The sequence below is a fragment of the Patagioenas fasciata genome, chromosome 2, assembly GCF_037038585.1.
Source record: "Patagioenas fasciata isolate bPatFas1 chromosome 2, bPatFas1.hap1, whole genome shotgun sequence".
Lineage (NCBI taxonomy): Eukaryota > Metazoa > Chordata > Aves > Columbiformes > Columbidae > Patagioenas > Patagioenas fasciata.
This window is the reverse complement of record NC_092521.1, coordinates 132,181,524-132,205,080: the sequence shown is the minus strand read 5'-3', so window position 1 is coordinate 132,205,080 and position 23,557 is coordinate 132,181,524. Positions and strand designations below refer to the sequence as shown.

Below are 23,557 nucleotides of genomic sequence, written 5' to 3'. Positions count from 1 at the left end.
CTGATTTGCTGATCTTGAAAGCACTTACTGAAGGGCCTCTGCTCCTTTGACCCATGAAGATGTACCATTAACCTCAATGTCACTGAAGTCATCACTCATGTGGATACAACACTTGTAAAGTTTACAATGTAATAAAAGAAAAAGTCTCTATAAACTTCACATGGAAGATACGCTTCATGTTTATGCTGAGAAGGTTAAAGACAAAAACCCTGAAGAGTTTACATGTAGGTTTAACAGTGCTAAGTCGAGGTAATTGTTACACGATACTCCTGGCTAGTGAAATTCAGTTTCCAGAAGCTTTACAATTGCATTTGTGGTAGAGAGCAAGTTGCCATCCACAGCCATATGAAAGTCTTACTGGCAAATACTGTTTGACATTTCCCTATTAAGACAGGATGCAGTGGTCCTTTATCTTCCCAATCCAACTTAATCAAAAAAAAAAAAAAAAAAAACAAAAAAACAAAACAAGAAAAACACCACAAAATGGCCATCAGCAGCATGACGTCTCTTTGTTTTCACACAGAGGTGGGTGGGGTTTTTTTGTCCCAGTCCTTCTTGGACAGATAGCATAGCATAGCACCTAGCACCCCACTACGAGTGGGATGCCGCCCACCTCTTCTCCCCTCATGTGAAGTATCGACACTGTGTAGAGTCAATGTAGCAGTAAGAAGTGCATCGCAATTTTCCGTAAGACCTAAAATAAAAGAGAGTATCTCAGTTTCAAAGCATGCTATAGTTTACATTGTATGGTTTCTGGATATAACTCTCTGTAGGAGTGAAGAACATCAGAAGATGCCATGTGCAGCAATACATGGGAACCGAAATAAGAGGGCAATTTCCATTAGTGCTCCACTGTGCTCTCCCTTGTCAGTAAAACAAGAGTTCAGGAGAAACTGTGAGTGAAGACTTAATTCCCAGTAATGTCAGCTAAAAAAAACCAAAATCCCTATTGGCAGTAGGAAGTGAGTGTTATGCAGAGGTGGGTGCAGGGAAGGCTTTGGTGCTCACCCACGGGAACTATGTAATGAAATATCTGAGGCTCTGAGTTAAGTGTTTTCCAGTTATTTCCAATAGCTCCAGCAGGCATGACTGTACCTGTCCTTTAACTTATTTTTCATGTACTTGAAACAATGATAGTGACACATGCCCACCTTGGAAATAATAACTTTAAAAGTAAATCAAAGGTTCCTTACAAAATGAAGAAAAAACAGTGATTTTTTTTTCTTTCTACTGGTATAAACTGAGCTGCAGTGACTCTACCTACTGAAGATCTGACCAGAGGTGTTAATAAAATAAGCATTTTGATGCAGTTTTATTGCTAGCATATGTCTAAGTGAACAACTCACCCATCAAACAACCCAAAAATTGCGGATTAAGCAGCCATTAAGCAGGTAAAGTATGAAAGTATGTCCTGGGATAACCCATATTCTCAGAGAAACAACATGAAATCTGAAGTGAACATGTTTGAAATGTGAGGATTTGGGGGCTGGTAAGAGTAGAAAATGGGAAAATCTGTTGCAGCAGGAGGAAAAGGTGCTTTGGGGTAAAACTCCCATGGGAGTGCCCTGCTCACATATTTATCCAATTTGGCTCATGATTCACAGCTTTTTCTTTAGTTTAGCAGACAATTTGCAGACTGCACACACAAAAATGAAGGATATCAGTTGCTCTTCACAACTTGATTAGACACGGGAAATGGAATTTATAAAAATTTCTCAAGCTGTTGCAGTGCTGGTTTTGGCACCAAAATTCAGACTCTTAGAAGGGAAGAGTTTTCACAGTAGAAAACAGCTCTGTACTGTCTGAAGATGAGATCTCTGCAAAATGTTTTGGGCTGTCAGGTTTGTTGGTCTTGGTTTTAGTAATCTCTTATGCTAGGAGTGCTCCAACAATTGCAGTGCAAGGATTAGCACAGCACCTGATTTACAAAGGCGTCCTGTGGTTTCTTATTCCTGCCAATTAGCACATTATTCTTCCATGAATGATGAGGGCTCTGCGCATAATTTCATTTGCAAATTAAATGTTTCCTGTTAGCCAGCAACAATACCTGACAGCTAAATAGAAGGGCTGCTGTTGGAGGCAGAATGCTGACCGGAGGAAGCTGCTTAAACAAAGGCAGAGAAGGCAAGTCAACAATAAGCAGATGTTTGAAATGAAGGACATTGCTGAGCAGATGCATGGCTTTGCAGCTGCTGTTCAGTGAATTTCCTGGGCTTTGGAAAGGCTGGGAGAGGACTGGTTGATTGAGAAACAAAGATACCCGCAGAGTACCCATTAGTGGTAAGGGCAACAGGAGGTCAGTTGGAGATTGGGGTTTGGTTTTTGCATTTTTCTTTTTTCTCCTTCCTTTTTTTCTTTTCCTTTCCTGTGATCACTTCTGTCTCATGGTCGTTTCTACTCTTACTGTGTTATGGGTGAACATTAATGCAATGATAGTGTCACTAAATGAGGAAATATTTGCAAGCAATGGGCAAACATATGGCTATGTGACCTTCATTCATTTTTGTACAGTCAGAGGCATGTGCTTATTACTGAGAGATGAAATCTAGCCCTCCAAGTCGATGATGTGCAGAAATAATCTGATAAACTCTTTCTCCCACACTACCTGCAGGGGTCCCAGTGGAACAAGGCTTAAGTGGGTAACACTTTTCTCTTTTAAAGCTGGCAAAGAAAACAAAAGAGAAAAAAGAAAACCGAACCAGAACAAACCAACTAAACACCACAAAAATAATATACTAAAAAAAAAAAAAAAGAAAGAAAAACACAAACCAAACAAAAACACTCACCACCCCGAAACAAAGTGAAGACAGCTCATACATACCCAGGGAGATATGTTTTACATGTCAAATATCCAAAATCCTTCCCATCGCAGTCTTCAACCCCCTCGTGTCTGTAGCCATCCCCGCAGTAAGCACGGCGGCATCCTAGAGAAAAATACGGAAAGAAATACCTTCAAGGCACTTGACATGTAAAAGAGGAAGGTGAGGTTAAGTGGAACTAGATTTTTTAGGGGTAAAGTGTTAAATAAGGCATTTTGGGGAGAGCACCATGGAAGGACTGTCTTAGGAGGAGCAATATTCTTCACTACAAATAATATGCCTTTTTTTTAGCCTAATTTCAATGACCAAGGGCAAGAATGTATAACTACTAAAAACAATTACTACAGAAACACTCATTGCAAGAGCATTTATTCTAAGAGCTATTATTACCACGGATAATTACTACCAGAAAGAAATTAAAGGAAGCATAAACTTATCTGGGGAGGTCACAATTTCAAGAAAGCCTCTCTGAGGTCATTAAGTAGTTTGAAAATCTCAACCTAGACATTTACCAAGTATTGTACAGTATCTACATCTGTCTACTGCGAGTTCCCACGTATGAATAGAATTATGCAGATGTATCGCCTGTCTATTAAAAAAAAAAAAAAAGGTACTGATTGCCAAAAAGGTATTTTTCCAAATGCTGATTCCTACTCACTTGAGCATGAGTGGGCCTTGTAGTAATTTTTCATAGTGGATGGCATGTAGGCTGAAGTAATTTGTGTTGTTTGTTTTTTTTTTTTTCTATTTTAGAAACTGGACTTTGCTTTTAATGTCTTCAACTTTTTGAGTATGAGTATAGTTCTAACAAACTCATTTAGCTAAAATGATTTTGAAATCTTCTCAGAGACACTATTAAGCAATGGACTAAAAGGACTCTCAAGAATGAGGAGTTTGTAAGAGTTAAAGTGGGTTATTTACAAACAGAAATCATTAATTAATTGCACCAAGGATCTATTAGAAATTGCTGCTTCTAAAACCAACTTAACATTTGGTTAACATTTTTTCTTCTGGTTCAGTCACGAGATCAGAGCGATGACAATGTGGTCATTTCCAACTAACTCGATGGGGGACTACGGTGGGTCCGTGGATTCCCTGACAGAGTTATCATCGAGTTACTTGGAAATGACCACCCCTGATTACAGTGGGTCCGTGGATTCTCTGACGTAACTCTTCAGGTCACGTCAGTGTCAGAAATCTTCATATTGTAAGGTTTCAACTGACCTGAAGCTTTGCCCAGTGTATAGCACAAGGTAACATGACGTGCCTCCAGACACACCATGTATAATTTTGCAGGCACTAGAAATAATGAACAGTATTTTCCTGCACGCTTGTTCCCCATGGCTGATTGCAAATTCTAATTGAATCATTTTCTCATGCTTGGAGCCTGCACAGCTCATGTTCTCTCTGGATTATTCTGCAGCTAGGCAAGTTTAGAGGGACATTTATATGTGTGTCTCCCTATACCAGCTGAATTGCATTTGAAATCTCTTTCCTGTTGTCATTGAGGAGCTGGCTGCGATTCCTAGGTTATGAGGGGAAGGGTGGTGATGAACAGATGGATGGACAAACTCACACAGAACATGGCTGCACACACCTCATTTTCAAAGTCAGGCTTAAAAAATGGAGGGCTCTATAAATGAAAAAGAAAAATTGCATCTTTCAGTGTTGGCTGATACCTGTTCTGAAATGTGAAGAAACATCCCTTTGCTAGAACTGCCAGAATACCAACCCTGCTGTGTGTCAGCTGTAGACGGTGCAGAGTCCTGTGCTCTGGGGAAGGAATCAAGCTGTAAAAGTAACCAAAAGGCTGGAGTGAAGGTTGTCACAGATGCTTCTATGGTTAAAAGCTCTTTGCTATTCACAGCCACAAAAATGAAAGAAAGGTCGACCAGACAGGAATCAAATGTATAAACCTCACAGTGAAGGAAATGGGCTGACACATTCCCTACAGAAGTCAATAACAAAATCCAAAGTGATTTTACTGGACCCAGGATCTAGCTTACTATTAGAAACAGACAGCTTCAGTGTCTATCCTAAGGGGTTTTGCGGTGCACCACAAATGTAAGCTACATCTTTTGGCCAGAATGCTGGCACCCCCTGCAGAGGGTGTGCATATAAACCAGCTGCTGAACTTGGCCCCTGAAATGCAGTGGTTTTGCTCTGACTGCAAACACCCCTGCTTGGGGAGGTACACAGTCCTCAATGAGGTTGCGTGGGAAGTACTTGGCATCACCTCCATCTTGTGCTGCCGTATGACATCCACATGCACCAAGGACCTCAGTTTTCACATATTGTGCCTCCCTCTCCCTGTTTCTGGATAGGTCAAAAGACCTGATCATGAGCCTTACTAGTAAGTTAATATTGGACTAATAATAGATGAACTGCCTAGCATAGCTTAACCTTCATACAAATAATAAATGAGATGTTTAGCACCGATTAACTTTTAATTGTAAAACAAAACCTATCCTGGAATTGAGAAGTCAACCATGGACAGTTGATTGAGTATCTAGTGATTACTGTCAAATTTTGTGGGCATGCTTAACCTAAACTAAACTTTGTTCACTATAATCTCATTTTAATACAGAAACACACCTCCTTGTTGAAGGCTACCCACCTCCAGAAGAGGACCCCTACTCACTGAGCATCCATAGTAAGAACAGTGTTATATAACTTATATGCAAATGTTTTAACCAATCAGCCCTACAGGGCTGCCCTGAGGTTGTGTATATAGTGATAAGATTTTGTATAAATGACTGAGACTTTTGTATTGTCAGTATGCTAGTTTGATCTAGCATCCAGACTTGTACAGCTCTGTAATAAAACCAATAGCTCTTCTCTGTGTGCAGAATTCGGCCCATTTGCGTGCACATCAGTTAAAGAGCGGCCATCGTAGGAACAACCTGTTCTGGGATCCCCATGTCTGCATTCCTGTCGCAAACCACACAAGCTCCCCTGAGTGAAACATCTGTGTGATTTACACAGCAGTGCACCCTGTGGAAATAACTAATGTATAACTAATGGCAGAAGGAGGCTGCGCTTGACATGCTATAACTTACTTATACAGCTGTCAGTCACCACGGCATTGCCATCGTCGCACTCTTCCCCATCCTGCACGATCCCATCTCCACAGGTACCGCTGTCCTCGAAGCGATAATCCACGGGGTAGAAAGGGTTGAGCTGGCCAAACAAACACCCAGCAGTTACTGACCCAGCCCACAAGCAGCCTGGCCAGCAAGCAGAAGTGAAGGGCTGTGGGAGGCAGGTCACACAACCAAGTTTTCACATCCCATTGTTTGGTGGTTCACAGGGTTTATACAAAATCTGATTCAGTGGACACACAAAGGGTGCTGCTGATGATTTCAGCAGGACTTAGCTTAGCTCCTTGAAGCAATGAGGAAATACAAGGTTTTGTTTTGTGGGGTTTGTGTTTTCCACAACTTTGTACCCTGGTGAGTTTCATCTTATTCTTGTATTAAACAAAAATGTTCTTTACTAATCTAATTCCTCAAATTCAGCCCCAGTTTGTTCACCAGTTGAGCCTGGTTCACAGGGAGGTTAGCAAAACCTGCAACACTGACAAGTTAATGCGTCAGTGATTAACACTCCTGTGAACAAAAATCACAGAATTATGTACAATTGTGGCAGTGCTCAAAAATGAGCTTTTTTCCTCCATTTGGTTCTTTGATTGTGTATGACACTTTAAGTGCAGAAGTATGCTCTGTATTTGAAAATGAAACATACACTCACGAATTTTCTGAGACCACAGTCATATTTTCACCTGGACTGGGAGCCATCCAAAGGTATCCTTGAAATACAAAGATCTCTGATCTCTTCTAAAAGCTAAGGCATTTTCTGTGTTTAGCCGGTCCAGTTCTTCTTGATTATTCACCACAAAAATCTGGGGCACAGAAAAAGAGGTGATTGGTAACCTTCTGAAGAAGTGTTTTGGATTGTCACAGAATCTAGTTTTGCAGACATATGTGTCTGCAAATAGGTAAATAATGACACAGAAAAATGGTTTGGTTGTTTTCAGAAACAGAATGGTGTGAGAACTTAAACCCATGGACTGCCAGACCATAAGAGGCTCCTTTGTGACTGGTGAGAAGAGACAGGAGTTTCCAAAGGAGAATGGTCTTTCCTGAGTATCTACCTGTGGCACAAACAGCCTCTGTTTCAAAATGCACATCCACAGGTAGTGATCATTAAATACCTGCCCAGTCATTGCTCAGAAAAAAAACCAGATGCTCAGATGGTTAGATGCTGGAACAATTGCAAAATCCATATGGGCATAAGTGCCTTTTGTAGGTTTGTCTATAAATTTTTAGGCACGCTCACGGCTACAGAACAAATAATGCATTGCTCAATGCAATGTCCATTTATCTTTTACTACTTTATTCTTTGTTTATATTTAATTTGCATTGAAATGCACTTTTTTTCCTATGCATATATTTTAGTCTAAAGCCAAGTCTTCAAGTAAACAGGAAAAAATTAGTTCAAAATGGAAAAATGAGGACAAGCTGCTCTTTCCAATTTTTTAAATGTCTCAGTCACTGAAACTGGCTGTAAGGGGCATTAAGAAATAATCTCTTCCTTCAGCAGCTGAATCAAATTAATTTTAGCAGCAATCAAACCATTTTTAAATTAAGAAAAAGTAAATGGAGTGCTTCTGAGCAAAATGGATTTAAGGCAGAGCCTGATTCCCACTAACATAAACAAAATTGGCTGTTTTTAAAACAAATTACCCTGAAATTTTTACATAGCAGAATATTCCCATAGCCCTCGACAAAAGCCAATTTCATTACAGAGGATTGGATAAAAATTCTTTCACCTTGAATAAAAGAAAGCAAAGAAACAGCCAGCAAAGAACCAATTCTGTAATTGTTCAGGAGCTCAAGTCCCAACCCCAGAGCTCTAATTTTTCTTGACATCAATAGCTGATCTGTTCTCTCTGAAACTCTCTTTAACAGACACTGGTCTTTGAAATTGCAAAAGATTTTTTTTTTTTTAATTAAATTAATCTTAGCCAGTGACAGAAAAACAGTGCTTTGTTTCCAGCGCTGGCACCAGAGGAGTTGAGGGGTGAGTGGGTGATGGTTGTGGGGACATGCTGCCGAAGGATGCTGCTTTTCCATGTGCAGCTAAAGAAACCCTGACAACAGTTTTCAAGTAGTACAAGGCAGGCTTCCAAGCTGCTGCACAGGGATCTGAACAGAATAAATAATGGAGATGTGTAAGTTCCTGCTCTTGGCACTCAAGGGAGTAAAACAAATGGTGCAGGCAAAGGGGGAGCGCTGCTCTGCGAGTGCTCCACTTTCCAGAGCTGAGCCTTGACTCTTCGACATTCCACATTTCTGAGAACGAAATGGCACTTGATCATCATCAAATGAGGGTTCATAGTGATAGTGTAGGGTACTTATGCTTTAGGTAATTACACTCTCATTACCATCTCTTAAGATCTAATATAAAACTGTGCCAAATAGAAAAGAAGGGTTGTAAAACCTACAGAGAAGATTGCAAGTTGTACACCTTATCCTATGAGCTCTCCATGCCATGAAGTAGGTGATAGCTTTTTGCAGTCATGTCCAACACAATGTTATATGTACCTTTACTTCATGTACTTTCTTCTCTCACCAATGTTTTAAAAACAACAGGGCTTTTTTGTAACACATCACAGAGAGGGATGAGTGAGCAGCTGACAAGATTTGCAGCACACTCATGCAAATGATTGAGTTTAATGACCCAGTTTAACCCACAGTGTTGTGAGTATGTCCCTTTCACACTCTGTAACAGCTTTCTGACAATGTGACAGATGGGAAAGTTAACAAAGCTAATCGCTGCTTATTGTCATTCAGAGATGGCCAGACACTGTGCAAAATCCACTTGCATGAGTGGAGTGGCCTGGCTAATGCTGGTACACAGCAGCAAGGTAGCATTTTCATTGCGGATTAAGTGATACCATGCACAGAGTAATAAGGGAGGGACCAGCAGAAGGAAAAGTAAAGAAATGGTATTTACAACGCCCAAAGAAATCAGAGATGAAAGATTGCTAAGTCACTTTTCACCAATGACTTGTCCTTTAAAGTACCTTGTCCAATTTGCTTGTAAAAATGTTTTTAAGAAGGCTAGAGATTGGAATTAGCTATATAAATTTTACGTCTACAGATAGAAGCTCAGAACTTTGACTCTCATGGTTTGTGGATACTCCTTTTTGGTAGAGGGTCTGTCCTTTGGGAGAAATCCTATCGTGTATGTGAAATGTTTGACCCCAATATCCAATTCTGAAATCACTGTCTTTTCAGAAGATCTAAATAAGAAGCAAAAAAGAGAAGCTTACTTCACTGACCAATCTGAAATATATTTCAGATTACACATATACAGTAGGAGATGGAAGAGAGCATCCTCAGGCTTGAAAAAAGGTATCTAAACACATGCTACATTACTGATAGTTTGAAACAGCTGCATTACAGCACCCCAATCACACAACCCTCAGACTGGTTACGAAACCAAACTCTTTTGCACCAACTGACTCTCAGAGGTTTTGCATACTAGATATCACACATTGTCCACATTCAGACATCTTCCTTGTTGAATCTGAAATATTAGTGAGTATGTCACCTCTTATATTAAAAGTACTTAGGAACTGCTCGCATTCTCTCCCAGAAAATCTACTTACTGCAGGGACTTTTGGATAACTGTGTCCAAACACAGATTCCTCATATGAAGGGTTATTCACATGTTGCGGGGGTCTGCAGAGACATCTTCCTGGAGGCCCTGGAAGTCCTCTTTCCCCTTTTGGTCCTATTGCAAATTGCCCTAGGAAACAAAATGCCAAGTTGTACAAGGGCAGCCTCAGTACAGGTCAGGAGCATGTATGTGTTTACCTGAGTTTTCAGATATGCACATCTCCCACCAAATCCACTGGAAACTGAGGGATGGAATTACCAGAATCACCAATTCTAGCACTTCAGGAGAAAGGCTGAAGTTTGTACCACAGTAATACTATTTCAGATCACTTTTTAAATTTTTCTACCAACTTTACAGAGAGAGACCGTTTGCTTAGAGTAAGTGTCAGCCTGTTTGAAGCTACAGAAATTCAAGACATGAACACACAAATCACTTTACAGCACCTACGTATTAAGGTCTGTATACATCCACAACACATTGGACTTCTGCATTTGTACAATCACTTGAGCAATACTGTTTCAGAGGTTTCTGTACAGGAAAACCCAACTAGAAATACAGGAGTGCTATGAATAAAATCTAAAAGAAATACTACTTTCTGACTTTCAAACTTTGGCAAGGATGTGCTACTCTGCAGAATTAGACTATGGGTCAACATGTTCACACTGCAAGTGGTGACATCATTACAGAAAAGTCCTTTAGGAACAAAATTTATATTCCAGAGGGAAAATATTAACAAATCTGACACATAAACTTTCTGTGGATAGAATAAAGCCTTTAAAAAGTAATCTCAAGATCCTGGCTGCCTTCCCATTGGCATGGTGGAAATTCTGCCCTCTGAAAACTTCCAGCTAATTTACTCAAGATGAAGAAGTTTCATAATGGGAGGCATGAGATATGTGAATATTTTGAAGCCGCCCGCAGCTTCACAGATGTACCATTTTCATACCACCACAGAAAGAGTCCTCCTGCCCACTGATGTAAGCAAGGGAAGAAAATGGGAAAGCAAAATGGAAGAGGACACTGAACAGAAGCAGCTGCATGCCAGTTGAAGCAATAGTAGTTTCCAATAGGTTTTGCTTTTCTTTTTGGATAATTTGGTATATATCTGGGCTGAGAAAACCCTGCCTGAGGGTTCAAGGGTTCACTGTCACTGAACATCGTGGGTCATGTTTAAGCTTGGTCTCACAAGCTGCCCAGAGTTCATGTGTATTCATAGCTTTGAAACTGTACAATTATCAGTTACAAGATTTTTCTTCTGATTTCTACAACATGCACAATTGCAGCTAGCATAGATCTCCACCACTTACTTAGAGTTTTTCTCCACTGCCCTTTTTCCCCTCTGATTCCTATCCCTTTCCTTTTCTTCTCTTCTTTCCTTAATGCCATTCTAATTTGAGTCTCGTCTGGTTTTTTTGTAAAGAGCTGCACAGGATGGGTATGTCCTGACTGATTGGAAATCACAGTCTTTTGCTGTAAGCCAAGATATCTGGAGAAGCAGCAGACCTTTGATGATGGAGATTAACTAATTCCTCCATGGCTGCCAGAAGACTTTTCATCCTCATCTACCAAAGTCCCACAGGAACCACACAGGCCATGTTTTTGGTTTTATCTGAAACATCAGAAGCCATAATGTAGATTTTAAGGTTGAGTGTATATAGTCCTTGTAACAAACAAGCATGGCATGATCTGCTTTCAGGAAAAATCCTCTCCTTGCTGTCAGTGGAGAAGCAAATGAAACCCTGGAGCACCTTTTGTAAAGGGGTCTGTGTAGGCTATATGATGGGTCAGGAGGGGCTTGGGAGCAAGGACACTGTTTAGGAGATCTCCTAAACCTGATCTCCTACTCACCTGATCCTGAAGGTCCAGGGGGGCCTGGCTGGCCCGAAGGACCAGGCCTTCCAGGTGGACCCATCATACCTGCAGGTCCAACGTCACCCTTCAGTCCCTAGAAGAAAGGAGATGTTAATTTATTTGCTAAACTATTAATAACACACAAACTCTTCCAGCCAGCACTGGCTTCCCTTTGAAGAAAGCCAAGACATTTTTCAGTAGAAGCATGCAGCATGAGCTTCATAGTCACTGCTTCAGGGGAAGAGGTGCTGTCCTCCTCTACATGGAGACAGAAAAGCATGTTCAGGCAGGACTTCTGCTCGTAAACGTGAAAGGTCCCAGAGATCTGCTCTGTGTGGAGTCAGGAATCACCCTGCTCTGACTTCAATCATTTGAAAGCCTTTTTTTAACGATGCCTTTTTACCCTGGTAGCTTTCTAGGAGTCAGGGCAGCTGACCCTGGAAATCCTTAGTTATTGCACTAATACACACTGGGGAAAAACAGAGAAAATACATTAAGGAGTCGCCAAGGGCTTCCACAGTGACATTTCTTAGGGTGCAGGCTTTCTGAAGCACACTAATGACTTTGAGGCTCACATTGTTTTCAGAAGTATTTTAGGTGCTCGGACTTCTGTGTCTCCTTGACTTTCACCGTGGGTAAAGTTACATTAATAAATCATGACAAAGCAAGCAAGGTAGTGTGTGGCAACACCATGCTGACAAATGGTGGCCCTCTGGTACCTTATCACTCAGTTAAAATGCTGTACATTTTCCTATGGGCGATGAGTTTACACACAGTTACTACACAATGGCTAGTATTCTCTAAAATCAGCCCTAATTTGCCTCATGGGAGCTTTTTTGTGTATTATACCCTTAGGCATTTGAAACTTTCACCCTAGAACTGTTCAGCACCTTCCTATTTTTGCTCTTGAATCTAATATGGTGACACTTATTAAAAATAACTATTTTTATCTTCCTGCTCATGTACTCTCCAAGGCTTGGATTTCTCAGTTTTATATTTCAGAAGTGTATTACATAGATTAAAGTTTAAATATCTGATTTGATTTTTATGTAGCAGCATACATTCTTTAGCATAACAAAAATGATGAGTGCTATGTAAGCTTTCCTTTAATAACAAAGAAGATTGGTTCCTTGAAGATGCTGTAATTCCAGGTTAATGTGCATTCACGGGTTCAAGATGGGTTGTTGCTTGTCTAATTTCAGAGTAATAAAGCATATATAGTAATATATGCTAAGATCATTTTTCATTGTATAATATGTTGTATCCCATGGATACGTTTGAAAGTCACTTGTGCCATTTCAACAGAGGAAGGCTGATTTTGCCATGGCCCATAAAGAACTAATTGAATATTTGTTTTCTTTAATTCTATTAGATAAGCCCTGTGCCATCAAAATATCCTAGGATTTATGTGAATGTCAGTGACGCTGATCCCTAATTACTTCTTGCATTATTGATCACAGAAATAGCAGATCAGGATTTTGCAACCCCAAGAAATGTGTGGGAAATCTCTTTCCCCCACACAGTAACAATCCAGCAGAGGCAAGCCACCTCCAGTCGACAGGTGCTGCCTGAAAATGAGTTGTCTTCTGTGTCTCCTGCTTTGGATTACTTAATGCTCTCTTGTTTAGCACAAATGGATTAAATAATAATGGCAAATATTTATATGTATTATATTTGCCTTAGTTTTTTGTTTTGTTTTGTTTTGTTTTTATGTGAACCCATGGCATTCAGAAAAGCTTTTCCCATGAGCAATATTTACATTCTTCTCCCTTCTTTTGAACTAACATTATCTAAAGTCCTAAGTCATTCCTCCTTATCAAGACTGAGACCCTAAATTTGCTCCTTAGGGTCAACACCCAAGCTACAAAGCTCTGAGTGTTTAGTATATCTCAGTTTGTGGGCAGTGAGGCTGTGGCTTGTGACTCCCACCTGGTGGCTACCTTTTGGGGAGAGCCTGTCCCAGAGGCAGGGGACAGCTGAAAAAGCCAGTGGGATAATCAAGATGTGTCTCAGAATGGAAGTGGAAGTGACACCTTCCTAATTTAGCTGCTTTTATCTAGGGATGTCAGCAGGATCAAGAAACAGGAAACGTCCTCATGTGGATGGAAACGATCCTCTCAGCTGAACAAACAGCTCGACAGCTACGGCACTTAAGGGCAGCAGCCTTAAAATGCCACTCTCAAGTTTTTTCAAAGGATTAGAAAAGAGGAAAGGAAATGGCTAGTTCACCAACTACAGAGGGAAACCCAGTTTTCCTGCAGAAGATCAATGCTGAAATTGCTTTCAGGGCACAAGGAAGGGGTTTGTGTACTTAGCCTTGGGCCTGGAAATCCTAATTTAGGGCCAGACTATAGTTCTTTTAGTCACACTGATTGTTGCCTCAAATTATGACATGCCTTATGTCACCACTTTCTGATTAAGACACCGTGTAATGTGACAAAATGTCTAAGGTCAAGTAAAAAGTGCACTCTGTTCAAGACAATCTGCAGGCACTGTGTCTTTGCCTTATGCTAACGGGAAGACATTCTGTGTACATTACTTTGGCAGGACAGACAAGCACAGTTTACTGTTTGTGAAAACACACAAAAAAAGCCCAAACAAACACACCCTCCCCAACAAAACAAAACAAAACAAAAAACAACAACAAAACAAACAACCAAAATAGAACACCAGCAAAGAGCACACATCAGCTTTTACAACCTGATGAAACAAGGAGAGAAAAAAATATTTCTTCTGCATCATCCAGCAGACTTACATTGCACATACCTTCCCTACTTGGTGACCTAGTATTCCCTCCCCAACACCCGACTTTCACTTTTCACCACATTGGCTATTCTTTCACTTCAGATATTAGCTGACATCATCAGAGCAAGAGTGATAGAAGCGCGTGCCTCTGTTTGCAATGCTGGGCATAACCAGACTGCAAATAAAGTGCTTTTAGTTGACCCCATTAAGTACCAGGTCTACAGTTCCTGTCTCTGAGCAGACATACATTAAAAGAAAGAGTGTAACCAGAACAGGTTCCCTTCCCTGTCTGTCAGCAGAAATAAACAGGTTCTGCAGGTGGCAATTCAGAAAACAGGAACTGGTTTCCTTTGTATCATTGCTTTGAAAAATACACAAGGAGAGGTGCTCTCAAATTAGCCCATTTGGTGACTTGAGCAGGTAGCTACACCAATATTGCTACCTCCTTCTTGGGAAATACTACAGTGGAGGAGTCGGTATCAAATTTACATACAATTCCTTGTCTTTACAATTCACTTGAAACTCTAGTTATTTTTTTTTTCTGCCAGCATAATTATTTTGAGCCCTAAGTAAGGACAATCTATCAACCATCCCATTTCTGAAAGGCTTCCATACAAGACTGTGATCCCTTAAGGTCACTATGTGTCTTCCTGACCTTTCCCAGAGCAGAAGCATCTGTCCCTGGCATGCAGTAGTGTGATAAGAACTGTCATATAAATATCCAGTATAACAAATCAATCTTGGTTTAGTGTTAACAGAGGAAATGGGAGAAACAGAGAGGGTGTTTTAGTGCTTTGGGTCTTTGCCCTGTGTGTCAGACAGCTCCAAGGCCTTGTGGCTCTGCAAGCTGATCCGTGTTGACCAACGTTTGGGCCTGGGCAAAGCCTGACTCAACCATATTGGATGGTGTGGACAAAAATCATCCTCCAGATTGGCGTGGTAGCTGCAACAGAGCCTGAACAGAGACTGGATGCACACTTAGTGCGTGTGCTAGAGAAAGGGGTGTATTACACTGTAATGTGAGGTTTGGATGTATAGACCAGTGGTTTTCGTTGCCACAGATCACATACCAGTTTAATCCACTATAGCACACTATTCTTAGTGTACAGGTGGTTACTGCCAGTGCACACAAGCACTGTTTTTTCTAGCAGAAGCAGTGTAGCTCTTTGCACTGGAGAGCCAGGGAGAAAATTCATGGGCAGGCAATGGGATGGCCCTTGCAAGGTGCTGTCGCTGTCAGTCTGCCTGGAGCTGAGGTGAGGGGGTCTGTTTTTTGTAGCATCCGCAGCAATTCTTCCCTCAAGCAGAGCCCTAGAAACCCAGTGTTTTCCTTCAAACATTCCTTCACTCGTCCCATGAACCTCTTTTTGTGAGGGGCAGAGGTTGGTACCTGGGCAGGCTGAAATGTGTTGGATTTTGGATATATCCCATTTGCTGTTGCAGTCTACCAAGCTGCCTGTAAATCTAGCAGCCCATCCCCCTAAGTCAGGCTCAGGGCTAGGGATTTATGAAGTGTAGGGCCCCACAGAGCTATGTCCCACACTGAGACTTGGACCTTGTGCCAGCTCTCCAGACTTCAGTGGGGCTGGGATCATAGCTTTGTGTTGCTTAGGATTCCAAGGGAGGGTTTGAGATCTGCTCAACTTATGTTCAAGTTCATTACCAAGCCAGGAAAAATACAGCTTTATCCATGGTGTGTGGCCAGGGAGGTGAATGCTGCAGATAAGTCTCTGGCTCTAAAGCTGAGACTTTAACTCCTGCACAGGCTGTGCATGCGTGTGAGATGTTTCAGGGCTTCTATCCACTCCTGGTGTGACAAATCATAAGGTATTGAGATCACAGACCACACAGTCCCACACCACAACCACACAGATGCCAGGAGTCATGGGAAGGGGAAACACCATGGTCCTACTTGTTTGCCTCGTTTTCCAGGTCTTCCTATAGGTCCTCTGTGTCCTGGTACTCCAGATTGCCCCTTCGGGCCCATCTCTCCCTTGGTGGGTGCAGAAGGAAGGAAACAGGACATTAAGTACAGAAATTTATGTTGCCTTGTTTATACCTGCCTTACACAAGACAACAGGTGGATGGTGCTCTAATTCATGTGATTCCTCTAGATAATGCTACCACCATTTGTTTCTCAGAACATCAAAATTATGATGAAATATTTTAAAACAACCACAAAGTGAAAAACATCTCTTACAATTTACCCATATTTCCCTGAAAAATCCTGTCCTAAAGAAGAAGCAAAGCAGAAACATGCTTGGAGACATGGGGAGGTCAAGTCTAGCAAAACTCTCTGATCCTTTTGTCAATATTTTGCTTCACATTTAGGGTGCATGTGTAGTAAAATCATTCAGGGAAAGGAACATGAATTCACTCATCTCCTAGCCTCCTTAGAAGCAACTATTATTTCCTTATCCTAATTTCAGAGATAAAATTATATTTATTTAGGATTTCTATCCACAAAACAACATCTGAATTGTGATTGTTTTTAAGTACAGAACAACGATGATATCAAAACCGGTCAGGATTACCACTGCTATTTATAGTAGTGCCATTTTGATCCAGAGTATCAAGAAGGAAATATTTATGGTCTTCAGGTGAATAATACACAAACAATTAGGCCAGTAATTAATCTATAATCAAGAATTTGAACACGTTAAATGGGAGGAAGGTTATGACTAAAATAATGCTCTGGTAAATAAAGAGAAACGAGAATAAACAACTACATCTCAGAATTTTCTCCTAAGATAAAAAACATGAAGAATTTGATCAAGTCCAAAAGCATTGGTCATTGAGTCAAGCAAAACCTTCAATGCTTTAAACTTTCCAGGATGTCCTGGCAGCTATTCATCGACCCTATGCCATTACTTAACACAACTCCCCAGTACATGCCTACTTACTTTTTGTCCCAGCATTCCAGGGAAGCCTATTTCTCCCTACAAAGTAAAAGGAGAAAAAACATCAAAAATTATGGAGTGATCTTTGACAAAGCACCACCTTCCCTGGAAGGAAGAAAATCAAGCACCTTGTACTGATATTGGTTAAAAAACCTGCACTGTGATTCAGCACTCTGGGTGATGTAGTAGGTGGAGTATTACATGCAAAATTTTCTTGTAAAGCCCCTTGTAAGATATCACTACTCCTCTGTCTGATCCTCTTCTGCCTGCTTCTTCTCTTCCAGCAAAAACATCCCAGTTGTGCTGTGTCTACAGGCAACCCCTACCTGGACAACTCCCAACGCCTGCATTTGGGAATGACATTTCTGCATTTATATCAAAAGCAGTTTATTCTTCCTTTCTTAATTAAAAGAATCTCCAGGTCAAGAATTTAATGATTTAACTTTTTTTTTTTTTTTTTCCCACAGCATTATAGCATCATCAACCAAAAACATTTTGTCAAGCCGTCACAGTTCTGGACTGCACAGGCTGGGAGAGACTGAAGTTACTTCTGGGGAAATCCCCTTCTGGCTCCTCACTCCACTATGTGCTGGGGCTCTGGGGCACACAGACACTGAGGCTGCCCCACTGCCCTCTCGTTGGGTAGGACCACTGCCTGCCCCACCACTCTTGCCCTCCCAGGAAGATGCCTTGAGGTTCCCTCCCTCCGTACTGCTCCTGTTTTTTTGTTATCAGAATTACACTAGTCCTCCTGTACATTCAGCTAAAGGTCATAGCCATTTGGAAAAGAAAATTACCTGGTCTCCTTTGACTCCTTTGTCACCCCTGTCACCTCTGGATCCCTGTACAGAGATAACAGGGTGACAACAGCTTAATTACTCCCATTTGACAAGGAAGTAAAAAATATTTCTCTTATAAAAGGTGCTATTTGGAGTTACACAGAATGCAGTAATATCCCCAGAGTAAGGTATATGGTAGCTACCTTAAAACATTTCCTTACTACTTTCAGTGATATTATAACAGAATTAAGAGCAAGGCTTGTAGCAAAAGGGTTTCATTCTCCCTACATAATTGCTTTAAACACATGCTTTCTTGGATGTAATACTTCCAGACTTGATTTCTTTCCCCCAGTTGGCTTCATACAATTCTGGTCCCACTGTATGGTATTATAGTAAAAACTGTCTCTGTATCTAATTAAACCAGGCCAACAAGGCTTATTATACCCATTCTACAGATGGGGAAACGGTAGTGAGGTGCAATGTAGTAAATTGTTCACAAGAAGACAGAGTGTAAAATTAATTTCTTCAGCATCCCAGCCCAAGCCACAAGACTGTGCTTCTTCTCAATGCTTGCTTTCATTCCTCAATGGGACCTTTAGACTTCACTCCATCAAAATTAAATCTCATTTTTACTGTTACTTTCTTTTACATAACTGTTTCCCATTGTTAAATTATACATTATTCTATTGTCACACCGACCTTTTCTCCTCTCGTTCCAGGAAAACCCTAAAGGGAATGATAGATATTTTAATGTCTCTCACTTTCAGGATTATCCAAGAAGCAGGACTTCCAAAAGAACAAAGCACAAATAATTAATTGCATCAACTTGTAAATGCAAATAAATAATTATAACTTCTAAAATTGCACTGAAACAGAGCTATGAAATATGAATTAAAGGCAAGACAAGTCAGCCCAAAAGCCAATGTGAAAAAGCCAGGTAAAGCCAGCAGGTTTGATATTGCTTTTGAAATTGAGACAAGGGAGATAAAATGTAACTGAAAGTGAATGAAACCTTAGTTGCCTCAAATAATAATCTAAAACATTTTTACCACTAATCTTCCTCTTTTGTTTGTTTGATTGATTGTTTGTTGTTTTTTTTTTTTTTTCCCCTGAGGAACATCCTTAAATTATACTTAAGTAATCTTTGAATGTGAAAATTACTATAAAACTGAGTTTCTTTTTAAGAAACATATAATAAACAGTAGTGTTCAATTCTTCTTTCCAGTAAACTAATTACACAATTTTTTTTAAAGTATCTTTAAGACGTTGTGGCCTAAATTTGTAAAGGCAAAGGCTATACTATAGATAGTGATGTACAGATACTAGAATAGCCAGACCAAATTGTATTTACTATCCAATTGTCAATACATATGCATAGTTTTAGTAGAAGACCAAAATGATCTCCACAGTCTGATGAGGTGTGTGGAAAACATTGCAGACACAAGTTAACGTTGCAGATACCCTTAAGAACTTCAGTTTTCTAGTGGGATACATTTATATATGATTTGCTTTTAAAATAAATTTTGCATTACAGTAATTTACACCAAAGCATTTTTATGAAAAAGCAAAAACACAGCCAAGCCCAACCAGCCAACATAACCTTGCTTGAAGGAGAGCGTATCTTTTTAGCTGTATTAGAAAAGGTAGATGTTGATAAATGCTTTCCAGCAAATTCATGAGGGAAGCAGCTGTCAGCAGAGCGTTAGAAACCGATGTCTGAAAATGCAACGTTTGGTTAACAAACCTTGGAGCCCATTGGTCCTCTTGTACCTGGCAATCCCATCACACCCAACTCTCCCTTTTCACCCTAAAGAGGTCAATAAAGAGAGTTATTGTTTGTGGCTCTCTGAAGAGGCTGCGTTTGAATGTATTTGAGGCAAGCCTGAGCTGGGTGTAACATTGTAGTCAGAGGTCTACCTTGAAATTATATTCTGCCTGAGTCCTCATATGTTATCCTATTATTCTATTTGCATTTTCTTGGGTGTGTGACTTGTACTTCGGTTTTGACAGGTGCTATTAAAGGACATGCAAGCAAATTAGCAGCAGAAGTGCATCCTTTCTACTGCATGACAGTGTATTGTCTCTACCCAGCATCACTTCCACCGAGTTGCAGAAAAGAAAGGAATTTTGCTGCAAGCCTTTATGGTTTGGGGAGGCACAGTGACTACTTTTGTTATAGTTCTGAGACATCACGTGCTTTAGAGTGGTTTGGAGCCAGTAAATCATGTAAAGGCTTTACAACAACTTCTCTGGCTGGGGTGAAATATGGAGTAGTCCCCGCAGACGTGCAGCAGCCCTACCAGCAGAATACAGGTGGCTCTCATTCTCCTTTGGCTTCCACTGTACTAGTAGTGCAGACAACATGGGCTGCTGCTCCAGAAGTTCAGAAAAGAGTTGAAGAAACAAAGCAGGAGAAATAAGGATTGGACCAAGACTGTGTCTGAGAGGACAGGTAATGAGACCCAGTTGAAGAAACAGAAGGCACAGAGATGGGAATAAGAAAACCATCCAACATCTTACCGGATATTTACAGCAAGAAGACGATGCAGTGAATGACTATAGTGAAGATGAATATCAGGAGTTTGGGAAACTCAGAGATCAGAAGAAAATGGAGGAAAGAGAGATATAACCAGTGGAAATGAGCACAGAAATGTGCTGGCCTCTATTCAAGTGGAGCCTTCATTGACAGGCAGGAAACAAAATTTATAAAGACCAGAAGGAATGTGATGAAAAAACGTAACAGACAAAGAGGAGATATAATAAAAATTAGGAAGACTTCATAAATAAAGCTAGAGTTTATATAAGGAAAAGGCCAAGTGAATGAGTTTTCTGTCTGCTTTGCTCTTGGTATTCAGACTGTGAGGGAATGAGGTAGCTGGACCTTTCTTCTGCCCTCACTGCTCCCACAATGCAATGGGAGGACACCATTTTTCATCTCACAGTTCAAAGCGAATATTGCCTCCTTTTTAGTACATAGTCTCTTGCTGTTTGCCTACATTCTCACATACAATGCATAGTATGATGTTCCTCACGTAACATAGCTGTGAAGAACTTGAGGGTCTGCTTCCCAGGTGAAGCTTGAACTCAGAAGTCACCTACTATTATTCATGCAGTAGCAAGAGTTACTGCATCATGTCCTCTGAGGCACCAACCCTCATGGAGCAAATGAAGAGTCAAAGATTTACTGGCAAATGCAGCTTTGAACTAAACATTGTTCTTAACACAGTCCTTTTGCCTGATAGATACTGGATTGGAGAAAAGCAAGTTATCTCAGAAATACCAGTAGAAACTTCATATACTGTGGCTTCTGTGAAGACCTATATACCTTTTGCACGAATTAATGCTCAGTAAAGGGCTGTTTTGCAGCATTTTTATAATAAATGCAGATAGAACAACCACTCTGCCGTAGCAAAGTGTGTCCTGCCATTTCTTCTACTGTTGGTTATTAAAAATCACAGGAATTAATGTTTTTTTTTGTATGGGAATGAGCTTCAAAGATCAGATCAGCAAACCACATGGTTTATAATCTCTTTCTCCCGATTCAAGCCTGATATTTTCCCTGTGATCGCATGGACACACAGATAGGCTGTCAAGAAGTACAAATTCAGACAAAGAGATCATCATAAAAAGCAGACATAAAAATTATGGTCAGTTTTGAAACACTGATTTGTGTGATTGTGAGACACCAGGAGTTATCAATGAGACTTCACTAGGCTGAATTTCCCTTTCACATATTTTAATCAACATAAGAAGTGCTGCAGGGCCTAGGCTGAGGGTGAAGTAACTTAACCCTAGACTGGGCACATCTTTGCAGAGTAGTGTGAGAAAAAGTACAAGCAAAGAGTGGCCTTGCACTCTCACAATCTGCCTCCTGCAGATCGTGGTTTAAAGACTTCTTGAGACAACTGTTGTGTTCAGATCATGATGCTGAACAGGTAATCCAATGTGAATTTTAGTCTTACCTTCGGTCCCACAGGTCCAGGCCATCCAACTGGTCCTGGCATCCCAGGGACACCCGGGGGACCTGGTCTACCCTTGAACGGAAAACATTGATTACAACAATTCATTTAACATCATTCCTATATACAGGCCTCTGTTGTAGACAGGAGTTATGGAGGAACATAGTCTTTTTGGGAAAAGACTTGCATATGCTTCTTTATCTCGTTTTTAATACAAAAAATACGATATGATATTCATAATACAGTTTGTGTTGACGCTACTGGAGGAAGTGTGAGCTCGCAGAAATACCAGGTTATACTGATTCAAATAAGTAGATCAACTACAGAGTCAATCTACATGCAGTCATAATAATCATCCTAAAACCCCAGTATCAATAGCTTAAATCCTCTTTTCATTTATTAAGACAATGTAAATCAAAAAGACCTGCATGTAATTATATCAGTGTAAATCCAACTTGCATTAAGAGCAGAATGAAATCTTTAACTAGGATATTCTTATTCTTATTCTGAACATTCTCATATTACTAGCTACAATTGCTCTTTATGAGCTGTTATATGACTAGCAAAAACTACATACATACAGTTATTTATCTGTTTTAATTACTGCCTGTAAATCAGTCTTTAAGTATCTTCTAAAATGCTGCAGATTAGTGCTATTCCATTACTTTATGCCACTTGACAATATGATCTTAGAAACATCGTCATGACATTTGAGGTTAAGAGTGGTGTCCCACGAGCCAGATAGATTTTAGCAAGAGTTATACTGTTTTGTTTCCAGTTTGAGCAACTTCTCTTTTGGACCTACTAGTTTTTTCCAGAAGAGTAAGTTCCAAGGTACAGTGTTTAAGGCTGGCACTCTCTTGTAGGTTGGTGGGTGTCTCTCTCTAAGACATTACTGCTTTGAACACTTGAATTTAGGTATTATTTTTGTTTACTGTAAAGCATTCGCAATGTAAATTGAAGAAAAAACACTTTTGTTTACATGTTTTGTATTTATTTGAATTACAGATTTGTAGCTGGTGTCAAAATCCTTTTTGTATTATTAGAAGAGTGTTAAAGTCCTTGGTATATTATTAGAAGGGAACTTCTTTTCCTGGTTAGTGACTACCTCCTGCATATCTCTGATTTGATCCTGCATTTCTATCTTCTTTTCAAGTTGATTACATTAAATGGAGGTACTTAGCAACTGAGATAACATATTCGGTTTCATGACATGTAGGGGCACATTTTTTTGACAATGTATCATGGCTCATATGTCACCAAGCATAGGATTGTAGTCAGCATATTGCATTGGTGCCAAAGCTCTGTAAGTGTAATCATTAATGGTTATTCCTCCATGAGAGGTATTTGGCTGAGCCTTGTTTAGGATTTGGAGGAGTAAAAAGTTTGATTTTGCCTTTCAATACACAGAGAGATAGTCCAGGTTATTTCCCACTCTGTTTTAATAGTCAGGCCAGACCCACATGCTCTTACAGAGGGAGTTTGTCAAACTCACACCAGCTGGGACATCTCCCCAAGCCACAGGGCCCAGCTCTCCAGCCCTGCACCCAGAGGACCCTGCCACCTATCCTGGGTGCCAGAGGAAGCAGCACAAACAGGTTAAACTTCAACATTAGCTGGGTGAACAGGAGCCAGCAGTGTGCCCAGGTGGCCAAAAGAGGCCAAAAGCATCCTGGCATGCATCAAGATCAGTGTGGCCAGCAGGATGAGGAAAGTGATCATCCCTCTGTACTCAGTACTGGTGAGGCCGCACCTGGAATCCTGTGTTCAGTTTTGGGTGCCTCACTATGAGAATAACATTGAGGTACTGGAGACAG

General features: G+C 40.5%; 1 protein-coding gene across 2 annotated transcripts in view; it reads right to left on the bottom strand.

Moving 5' to 3' along the window:
• Positions 1-421: 421 nt before the first annotated feature.
• COLQ (collagen like tail subunit of asymmetric acetylcholinesterase) overlaps positions 422-23,557 on the bottom strand; it is a 41,153-nt gene continuing 18,017 nt past the window's right edge. The window contains exons 6-17 of one of the 2 annotated variants that reach the window (XM_065830337.2): positions 21,744-21,815; positions 19,526-19,588; positions 18,481-18,507; positions 17,800-17,844; positions 17,006-17,041; positions 16,015-16,095; positions 11,355-11,451; positions 9,496-9,635; positions 6,601-6,720; positions 5,879-5,999; positions 2,822-2,924; positions 422-694 (exon numbers count right to left, since the gene is read on the bottom strand). In XM_065830337.2, coding sequence (XP_065686409.1) covers positions 625-694; positions 2,822-2,924; positions 5,879-5,999; positions 6,601-6,720; positions 9,496-9,635; positions 11,355-11,451; positions 16,015-16,095; positions 17,006-17,041; positions 17,800-17,844; positions 18,481-18,507; positions 19,526-19,588; positions 21,744-21,815 — 975 coding nt within the window. In that variant the 3' untranslated portion in view covers positions 422-624. The remainder of the gene's footprint in view (positions 695-2,821; positions 2,925-5,878; positions 6,000-6,600; positions 6,721-9,495; positions 9,636-11,354; positions 11,452-16,014; positions 16,096-17,005; positions 17,042-17,799; positions 17,845-18,480; positions 18,508-19,525; positions 19,589-21,743; positions 21,816-23,557) is intronic. The other variant, XM_071804994.1, reaches the window with a different exon arrangement.